This window comes from Rhincodon typus, chromosome 34 (assembly GCF_021869965.1).
Source record: "Rhincodon typus isolate 14 chromosome 34, sRhiTyp1.1, whole genome shotgun sequence".
Lineage (NCBI taxonomy): Eukaryota > Metazoa > Chordata > Chondrichthyes > Orectolobiformes > Rhincodontidae > Rhincodon > Rhincodon typus.
The window spans coordinates 868,997-880,202 of NC_063365.1; the positions used below are offsets into that span (position 1 = coordinate 868,997).

At 43.6% G+C, this 11,206-nt stretch overlaps 1 protein-coding gene across 1 annotated transcript in view; it reads right to left on the reverse strand.

The window, feature by feature from the left end:
• Nucleotides 1-5,923: 5,923 nt before the first annotated feature.
• Nucleotides 5,924-11,206, reverse strand: part of dnajc9 (DnaJ (Hsp40) homolog, subfamily C, member 9) — a 26,584-nt gene continuing 21,301 nt past the window's right edge. Inside the window, exons 4-6 of the mRNA XM_048616306.1 lie at nucleotides 8,111-8,365; nucleotides 6,831-6,917; nucleotides 5,924-6,309 (exon numbers count right to left, since the gene is read on the reverse strand). Of these exons, the coding sequence (XP_048472263.1) occupies nucleotides 6,196-6,309; nucleotides 6,831-6,917; nucleotides 8,111-8,365 (456 nt within the window). The 3' untranslated portion in view covers nucleotides 5,924-6,195. The remainder of the gene's footprint in view (nucleotides 6,310-6,830; nucleotides 6,918-8,110; nucleotides 8,366-11,206) is intronic.

Consider the following 11,206-nt stretch of genomic DNA (forward strand, 5'->3'; position numbering starts at 1 on the left):
CTTTGGTGGTGGGGTCGGATTGCAGATGGCGGAAGTGTCGGAGGATGATGCGTTGGATCCGGAGGTTGGTGGGGTGGTACGTGAGGACGAGGGGGATTCTTTTTTGGTTATTATTGCGGGGACGGGGTGTGAGGGATGAGTTGCGGGAAATGCGGGAGACACGGTGGGGGACATTCTCGACCACTGAGGGGGGAAGTTGCGGTCCTTGAAAAACGAGGACATCTGAGATGTACGGAAGTGGAATGCCTCATCCTGGGAGCAGATGCGGCAGAAGCGAAGGAATTGGGAATAGGGGATAGCATTTTTGCAGGAAGGTGGGTGGGAGGAGGAGTATTCTCGGTAGCTGTGGGCTTGAAATGGATATCGGTTTCTAGGTGGTTGCCCGAGATGGAGACAGAAAGGTCCAGGAAGGAGAGAGAGGTATCAGAGATGGTGCAGGTGAACTTAAGGTTGGGGTGGAAGGTGTTGGTGAAGAGGATGAACTGTTCGAGCTCCTCGTGGGAGCACGAGGCGGCGCCAATACAGTCAACAATGTAACGGAGGAAGAGGTGGGGTTTAGGGCCAGTGTAGGTACGGAAGAGGGATTGTTCCACGTAACCTACAAAGAGGCAGGCATAGTTTGGGCCCATGCGGGTACCCATGGCCACCCCTTTGTCTGTAGGAAGTGGGAGGAATTGAAAGAGAAGTTGTTGAGTGTGAGGACGAGTTCGGCTAAGCGGATGAGGGTGTCAGTGGAGGGGGACTGGTCGGGCCTGCGGGACAGGAAGAAGCGGAGGGCCTTTAGGCCATCTGTATGGGGAATGCAGGTGTATAGGGACTGGACGTCCATGGTAAAGACGAGGTGTTGGGGACCGGGGAATTGGAAGTTCTGGAGGAGGTGGAGGGTGTGGGTGGTGTCATGGACGTAGGTCCTACTATCTCTACTGAGAATATCTTCCTGACTGGTTTCCTCCCACAGTCCAAAGATGTGCAGGCTCGGTGGATTGCCCATGTTAAATTGCCCATAGTGTTCAGAGATGTTTACATTAGGTCGGTTATAGGGGATGGATCTGGGTGGGATGCTCTGAGGGTCAGTGTGGACTTGTTGGGCCGAAGGGCCTGTTCCCACACTATAGAGATTCTATGATTCTATAAATGTTAGATTAAGCTAACAGAAATAGTAAAGGAGTTGGGTGGAATTTCTTGCAAACACTAAGAAGGCAGAGATAATTAACATATCTGCACACCATTTGGGATTGGTGGAAACACAAGAGGGACCAAATTAGCGAGAATTTAACTGCAGTGAAAACAGCTTGAGCATGGAAAAGAAATCAAGCAACTTGAAATGGAAAACGAAATTAAAAAGCAGAAAAGAGAAATAGATCTTAAAAAAAGAAAGGGCACTTCAGAGAGAGGAAAAGGAAAATGAAAGACCATTTAAGAAGCTTGAACTAGAATTGAAAAGGAAAAATAAGGAAAATGAAAAGAGACTACTGACTTCAAAGGCTGGGGTTAAAAGAAACTAAGATGCAGAGGATGGTTCTGCTGAGGAAAAAGCTAGCCATAACCCAAAGTATAGTCAGGAAATAAATTAAATTTGTGCACATCCTGCTAAAGTTTGAGAGAGAGGCATACTTTTGCCATTTGACAAAGTAGCAAAGCAAGTAAAGTGGCTGAAGGAAAACTGGACATTACCAATGCAGAGGATGTAGGCAGGTGGAGCTCATGAAATTTCCACACCAGTATTGAAAGAGGATTCTATGGATTATGATGCAGTAAAAAACATTATCCTGGGTGAGTATGAGTTAGGTTTTGCAGGAGACTTAAGGAAACAGCAGATGGATAATGAATTTGAGAGGGCAAAATAATTATGACCAATGGATACAGGCATTTCAAGTAAATTGCCAGGTATGAAGCTCTCAGAGAAAGTATTCTTGTAGAAGAAATTAAAAATTCACTTCCTGCAGTATTTAGAACCCATGTTGATGACCACAGAATTCCAACAGCTAGACAGACGGCAGATAACGAGATGATCCATAAAACGAAATCTTTATTTTTTTCACTGCTGTAAGCCAGCGAAGGTTAGAAGGTGAGAGAGTGAAGGAAGGGCAAGCAGCCAGGATAAAGAATGGAGAGCCAGGAATGCCCCAGGATTTCCTCCTCAGACCGGAAAGGAAGGTGCTGAGAGGGAGGTGTGAATTGAAGGTTTAAGTGGAACTTGTTGGAGTTCACATGACTGAGTCTGAAAAAGGAAGCCAGAATGAAAATACTATTGATCAATTATAGACCTAATTACAGAATGGGACTGGAGATAAACACTGCTGTATGTGCAGGAGAAGTGAATACAGTAGATGAAAGATATAAAGGATTTTTATTGAGTAAAAAAGTAAGTCCTCTTTCCTGAAATGATATGGGCAAACTCGATTATATTCAGGGTGCAGGAGCTACTCAAACTCTATTGCTGGAGAAAGGTATACTTTTCCTTCAGTGTGCATTGAAAGCCAAATGAACGGAGTTAACAGAGTTTTTACCCAACCCTTTGTATAAAGTGTTTTTAGAATGTGAGGGGTGAGGGTGAAGGGGAAAGGAAGGATATGGGGGAACAAGGAGAGATGGGGGGAATGAGGAGAGATGGGGGAAGGAGAGAGGTTCCCATGTCTTCACTCCCAACCACTGAACTCCATTTCCATATCATGCTTCTTCACTGCACATGTGCAATGCAGCCTTTCCATGTGACATCAATATTTCAATGACCTAGCAGTTTGGAACTGTGTTCATGCACATTTGCAGATTAGCGCATGTGAGCAGGTGCCTGCAGTTACAGGTTCAAGCAGGTACAGCCTTCCTTAAATACAGAGACCAAAGCTGTACACAGTACTCCAGGTCTGGTCTCACCAAAGCCCTCTATAATTATAGCAAAACTTTATTCCTGTCCTCCACTCCCTTTGGAATAAAAGGCTAACATGTTATTTGCCTTTCTAATCATTTGGTTTACCTGCGATGTGGACTGTGTTCCTTGTACACTCAAGTCTCTTTGATCATCATTTAAAATTTCTATCCCTTTCAAAATAATGTATTCTGCTTTTTCATTCTTACAACCAAAGTGAATCCCAAGGCAATTTTTAAACATATATTAGGAGCAAGAGGTAGCTAGGGAAAGAGTGGGTCCACTCAAGGATACTGAAAGGAGGTTATGTATGGAGCTCGAGGAAATGAAGTACTGTACATCAGTATTTACCAAAGACAGGGACATGAGGGATGTTGAGGTGAGGAAAAGGTGTGCGAATACTCTCACACACGTCAACATAATGAAAGAGGAAGTGTTGGATGTCTTGAAACACATTAAGGTAGGTAAGTCCCCTGGTCAGATGGCATCTATCCCAGGATACTGTTAGAGGCAAGGAAGGAAACAGCTGGAGCCTTAACAGGTATCTTTGCATCCTCTTTGGCCTCAGGCAAGGTTCGAGAGCACTGGAGAATAGCCAATGTTGTTCCTTTGTTTAAGAGGAGAAACAGACATAATCCAGCTACTTACAGGCCGGGAAGCTGTTGCAGAAGATACTGAGAGACAGGATATAATTCACATTTAGAAGCGAATGGACCCGTTAGTGATAGATAGCATGGGTTTGTGCAGGGAAGGTCATCTCTCACCAACTTGATTGAGTTTTTTTGAGGAAGTAACAAGAATGATTAATGAGGGAAGGGACGATGATGTTGTCTACCTGGACTTTACAAAGGCATTTGATAAGGTACCTCATAGCAGGCTGGTACAAAAGTGGTCTCATAGGATCCAGGGTGTGCGAGCTAGATGGATACAAAACTGGCTTGGTAATAGAAGACAGAGTAGCAGTGGAACGGTGCTTTTTGGATTGGAGACCAGTAACTACTGGTGTTCTGCTTGGACCTTTGTTGTTTGCTATATATAAACAAACAAACAATCTGGAGGAGAACATAGGTGGGCTGATTCGTAAGTTTGTGGATGACACCAAAATTGGCAAAGTTGCAGATACTTAGGAGTATTGTCAAAGGATACAGTGGGATATAGATTGATTGCAGACTTGGACAGGGAAATGGCAGATAGAGTTTAATCCAGACAAGTGCAAGGCAATGCAGTTTAAAAGATCAAATTCAGGTGCAAATTATACAACAAATGGCAGAACCCTTAGGAGCAACTGACATACAGTGCGATTTGGGCATACCAGGTCCACAGGTCCCTGGAAGTAGCAACACAGGTGGATAAGGTGGTCAAGAAGGCATACAGCATGCTTGCCTTTGTCAGTCAGGGTAACAAATATAAAAGTTGGCAAATTATGTTACAGCTGTATGAGACTTTAGTTAGGCCACATTGGGAATACTGCATGCAGTTCTGGTTGCCACACTACCAGAGGACATGCATTCTTTGGAGAGGGTGCAGAGAAGGTTTACCAGTTGCTTGGTCTGGAGCGATTTAAATACAAGGAGATGTTGGATAAACTCAGATCACTTTCAATGGAAAAACGGAGGCTGATGGGCAACCTGATGGGAAGTCTACAAAATTATGAGAGGCATAGATTGGGTGGATAATCAGAGGCTTTTTCCCAGGGTGAAAAGGTCAACTACAACAGGGCACAAGTTCAAGGTGTTTAGGGAAGAACGTTTGGGAGAGAAGTGCAGGGAAAATCTTTCTCACAGAGGTGGTGGGTGCATGGAATGCTCTGCCAGTGGAAGGTGGTGAAAGGAGGCACGTTAGCAACGTTTAAGGTATCTTTTGGCAGACACATGAACAGAAGGCATAGGGATAGAAAGCACATTTTGGCAACAAGTAGCAGTCTAAGTAAGGATTAGGAATCGGTGCAGGCTTGGTGGTCCAAGGGGGCTGTTCCTTTGCTATATTGTTCTTTATATCTCTCACTTATTCCCTTGAAGCACACTCACCTAACATGTCTGTACCTTTCTGCAGCCTCACTGTTCTCCTCATAGCTTACTTTTCCACTGAAATATGTTTTAGCAATAAACTTTGCGAGATTACGCTCAGACTGTCTGCAGGATGTCATTAATATAGATTGCAAATAGAAGAGATCATAGCATTGATGCTTGCAATGCTGCACAAGCTATGAAAACACACCATTTACACACACTTTACTTCTGTCCACTAATCCACTAATTGATGTAAGATTGTCACATCTAATTCCATGAATGCTTACCTCCCTATTATTTGGCGTGGCAACTTGAATTCAAGTGTACTATATCTGACTACCCTCTATCCAATAGTTACATTCTCATGATAAATTTGTCAAACAGGGTTTTCATTTTGTAAAACCCAAGTTGTCATTTTCCAACCTGCTATGCCTGTGCAACTGAGGGTCAGTGCACGCGGGACTGTAACCACGTGAGTGTCTGTATGTACGGAATTGCACCTCAGTGAGAGTGGGCTTATGGAACTAACCTGGTTTTAAGTCAGTGTCCTGAATTGTACTCCAGGGGGAGCCGGTGCGTGCGGGACCGTTTTTCACAAAAGCAGCATGAAGTGGAGGAGCTACTCTTTTTTTTGAGGTGGGGGAGCGGGGAAGAGATTTACGATTTGGCTAAAGGATGCTATCCCCACACAAGATGAACTATTATTACAAATTGATAACTTTAAAAATGATAGCTGTCCTCAATGCAATTTTTAAATTAAATTAATCCTTGGAGAAGGAACATGCATTGGCCACTAACAGCCTTGAGGTTTAGGGAGAGGTGACCATCATATTTGTTGGAGTGCGTTATACCCGCCTCCAACTCCATTTTGATTTAAGCCCTCCCTTCCTTCAATTTATTGTTATTGTTGCAGTGCCCTTGGGAGACAGTCCTTGTAATTTGTTTGTTTAAATTTATTAACTGGGTGATTTGGTAGTGGATGTATTAAAAAGTAAATGCTGGAGGGCTCTTGTGGTACAGTAGTAATGAAAAGGAACAGAAAAAGATGTTTACAAAAAAAATAACTTTATTTCCCAACTACACCTCATTGCTACAAAACAAGATCATTCAGTCATAATTCCCTTCTCATTACATACCAACAAGTACACAGCAGAGAAAGGAGATCAGATTACTTTACAAAGGCAAGGACAATATTCTTTCTTCAGCACAAATCAATTGTCCAACCAGGAGCAAAATAGTCATCACCTTGACTTTGGATCCACTAGGTCTCCTGCCGATCCTTCCTAATGTGGCAACCTCCAAATTAGATTTTTCTATTTTTCACTTCTTTCCTTTCTTGGTACTTTTCTTTCCTTTTTGTGAATTTGCACAGTACTTTGCCTCCATCGCGGCCAAGAAATTGTCCATCTGCTTCTCCCGGTCCTTCTGCTTCTTCTGAAGATACAACGATCCAATCAGCAACCTTTCACCCGAACAACATTCACCTGCAGTAAGTGGGGCCAATTCCTCACAATCCAGGGGAACAGTATAGGAGGGAAGGGGGGGCGGGGAGGGGCAGAAACTTCATGAGCCAGAGGGTTGCTGCTATTTATTCGGCTGGAAAAGGACATGTTCCGAGGGAGCCACAGGTTCACAGCCTGAGACACGAGATTCTGAGCCAGGATAGAATTTGGGCCTCCATTACTGGCAGCATGATCAGCCAGTCCCCAGAATGCTATCCACTGAGGTGTGATGGGAGATAGGTCTTGTTGTAACGAACACCATGACTGCACACTACACAATACTAGGCTGGTCTGGAGGAAGGTTCAGCATTTCACAAAATGAGAAAATAGGCAGACTATAGTCTCACTGTTGCACAGGTACAGGGCAGCAATCCCAACCTGATAACTAATAGATTGTTGATCAAATTTACCCAGGATCGTAATATTACTGGCACGATCTGCTGACTCACTCACCTGGATAAGTAGTTTGAGGGAGTCACTTCCATCCTCCAGTCCCAGCTTCTGTCTCACTCCTTCAGCCTCTTTGGCCTCTCGGTCACCCTGTCATCATGAGACACTGATTAACAAGAAGTAGATACTGTCTGCATGCAACACTGCTATCACACTGTTCCCCACCCTGTACCAAAACCCACACACTGCTCCCCCCGATACCCAAACCCCACACGCAGCCTCCACCCCTCCATACCCAAACTCTGCACACTGCTATCATTACTGTTATTGTTTGTGGGGGGTAAGAGGAGGTTAAAAACAATGGTCTAGTGGTATTATTACTAAAATTAATCACTAAACTATTCATCCAGAGATAATACAGTGTGGAGCTGGAGGAACACAACAGGCCAGGTAGCATCACAGGAGCAGGAAAGTTGACATTTTGGGTCGGGACCCTTCTTCAGAAAAATCTTCAGAAAGTTCCTCCAGCTCCACACTTATCTCTGACTCCAGCATTGGCAGTTCTTACTATCCCTGAGCAAGTTATTCATCCAGAGACCCTGGTTATGATCTGGGGACCTGGGTAGATGGTGGAGTTTAGATTCAATTAAAAATCTGGAATTAAGAGTCGAATGATGACCATGAAATCAGTGTCAATTATCAGAAAAATCCATCTGATTCATAACATCCTTCAGGGAATGAAATCTGTCATCCTCACCCAGTCTAGCCTACATATAATTCTAGAATAACAGTAAATGTGCCTGACTCTGAAGTGCCCTCTGTGCAATTAGGGATGGGCAATAAATGCAGACCTAGCCAGCGAGAATCAATTAAACATTTGAATAAATAATACTAACTCACCCTGACTGGAGCAAGCAGTTTCATGGGCAGTCAAATGAGCACAAATTTACAGAACTTAGATCTGAGAGAATGCGATCTGCACTTGAATTTCCACAATCTTGTGAACTCATTTATCTGATTTCAAGGGGATTTGTGGTGAGGAAACCAGAACAAGCTGGTGGAAATTCAGGACCCACATGTTTGATATGCTTCAACCCAACAGACAACGCAACAGCTTCTGCTTGGAGACCAGGATTACAACTTTTTTATGCAGGCTGGTTTTTACCTATAGCTTCTCAATGACTGGGCTTCAACTTCACCTCAGAGTTCACTCGTTAACAACCATCTCAATTAAATACTTTAGGCTGATTAAAGGTCAGGTGTGACTATTGCCATATTGCAGTGTAATGGTTGTGACAATCATTTTATAATGGATAAACAGAGTAAAAGAAAAATGCGCTCACCCTCCTCTTCCGGGCTCTCTGTTTGCTTGCGGTCTCCTTTGTAAATGCTGTGTAGGCTGGGAGCTCTTGTGCCTCAATGGCTGTCTCCAGGATCGCCCGTATCCGTGATTCATCCTCGAGTGTGGAACACAACACTGACTCCATGATGCCATCCATGTCCCCCTCAAAATCCAGGTATGCCTGCTTTATATCTGTCATCTCCTCTTCCGAGCCTTTATACTTATCTTCAAACTCCTTAATGTCAGCCACTGTGACCTGGGCACAGCACAAACATCATTAGGGTTGCCAATGGAAACCAAGAATACATTACATAGAAGTAAACTAAAGCCAGTAATCCCTACAACGGAACATGCAATTCCACAGACAGACATCTAACAGCCCAGTCACAAGTAAGTCAAAGGCACATTGTTGAAGATTTTCATCCTGGACTCATCAGGACAATTTGCAAGAATACCAATTTAAGAGGTAAACCAATATTTATACTGCAAGAGAAGAGGACAGTGCTAATTGGACGGTGAGTGGGGCTCATTGGTACAAATGTTGCCATGGAGAATGCTCCAATTAATGATGATTGACAATTAACTGCTGGGCTTGTTTATATTTTGAACTAGACAGGTTAACTCTGATTGCAGAGAAATTAATTGCAGAGCAAGTACTGTCGGCTATTTTGTTGAGTTGAAACAGGTGCAGTGGACGTACATGAGTTTTCCGTCTGCAAAGAACAAGGCTGTGTTTTAATATAGAAAACTTCAAGTGCATGCTGGTACACCACACAGCGAGCCCAAATGACAATCTTAAATTGGTTAGATACAATCAGTACCTTACTATTTGCAAACATTCAAAAGGGACATGATGTTTGACACGGTCTGTCAGCCTTTGAGACATACAGCCTATAAACCTGACATCACACTGCCTCTGAAATTCACATACCATGGTACTCATTTGTGCATCAGACAAAGTATCAATTTGCCTGGTTTAAAATTTAATTAGTTACTGTGGTGACTCACTGCCCATCCACACCCCCCTTAGCAATGACACCAGTGAGTGTAGACACCTTCCAGAACACATGGAGATCAGAGAAGGATTCTGCTCCTAGAATTCCACTCCCTGCACAATGGCAGGGACTATTTCCAAAAGTGGCAAACAGAGTTATTGGTGAAAATCTCCCACCCAAGGCAGCCCAGTAAGTCAAGGAGCAATAAAATAGCAGAAGCGTGTTGATCTCACGGCATTTCAACCTCTCAGAATAACTCTCTCCAGCACTGAAGTCAATGAGAACACTGCAGTAATCTGAAGCCAGCAAAGGCCATAATCACAAAGAGGTCAAATTGAAAGGCTGGAAACAACATAATCTCAAATAATCCAGACTTACAGCCCAGATCCCAGGAATGGGATGGGTTGCTGTCTGATGAAAGTTCAGAAAGGCTGAGCCTGTAGCTCCAACTTGGAGTTTTGAAGAATGAGAAGTGATCTAACTGAAACATGCTAAAAGGACACGGTAGGATAGATACTGAAAGGATGATTTCACTTGTGAGGGTGACTAGAAATAGGGGGCATAGTTTAAAAATAAGTAATTGCCCATTTAAAATGGAGATAAGGACAATTTCTCTCCCCCAGGGATTTAATCTCTTCCTTAGAGAGTGACAGAGGCAGGATCACTAAATTGTTTTAAGGCAGAAGTAGATACATTTTTTGGTGGGGGAATTTGAACCAAAGACCCAAGAATAATATTGGGGAGCTGTGATTTTCTGGTCAGTAATATTATCAATATTGCAAACTGCCTCCCAAACAAACAAAGGAATCAATGGTTATCAACAAATGTGGAGTTGAGGCCACAAGCAGATCAGCTATGAGCTATAAGGAGAGACTAGATAGGCTTGGATTGTTTTCGTTAGAGCAGAGAAAGCGGAAGGAGGACATGATTGAGATGTATACGGTTATGTGGAGTAGGGAGCAGCTGTTCTCCTTGGTTGAAGCATTAATCATGAAACGACATAGTTTTACAATAAGGAGCAGGAATTTCAGCAGGGATTTGGGGGAAAAAAATCTTTTTCACTCAGCAGGTGGTGACAATCTGGAATGCACTTCCTGAGAACGTACTGGAGGCCTGAAAGTTAACAACCCTTTAAAAAATATTTGGATAAGTACTTGAAAATATCATAATATTCAAGGATATGGGACAAGTGCAGGAAATTGGGATTAGTGCACCTTTAGTAGTAGTTAATGTTGGTGCAGATTTGATGGGCCAAAGGGCCTTTTCGGCACTGTATGAATCCATGACTTTATGACAATGATCCTATTAAACAACAGAGCAAGCTCAAAAGGAGAATAACCTACTCCTACACCTAATTCATAACTTGGAGTGTACATCAGACTGCAGCATTGGCTGCATCACAAACTACAAAGAACCTCAACTCTTTCAAGGCAAAAAAGCTGGAATGGACGATAAAAGAGGTATTCTGGTTTTGCTCAAACTATACAAGGATCTAATCAGGCAACATCTGGAATACTATGAATAGTTTTGGGCCCCTTATCTAAGGGGAGATATACAGGTGTTGGAAGCAGTCCAGAGAAGGCTCACTAAGCTGATACCAGGTATAGAGGAATTAACTTATGAAGAGACATTGAGGGAGTTTGGCCTATATTCATTGCAGCCATAGAGGAATGGGAGGTGACTTATTGAAACATACAGTATTCTGTGGGCATTGACAGGGCAGATGTTTTCCCTCATGGGAGTATAGGCCAAACTCTCCAACCATGGCAACATTCATGTAAATATTTTCTGAACCCTTTCGCCTCCTGTTCGTGTGTCTATCAAGATTAACCTTAAATGTTGCTAACGTTCAGTCCCACACACACGGGTTCTCCCGAGGAATACAGTCCCCCTGGAGTACAGTCCCACACACACATGGGTTCTCCCCCAGACTACAGTCCCACAGAGACTTGGGCTCCCCTGGAGGACAGTCCCACACGCACACGGGCTCCCCCTGGAGTACAGTCACACACACACACACGGGCTCCCCCCGGAGTACAGTCACACACACACACACGGGCTCCCCCCGGAGTACAGTCACACACACACACACACACACACAC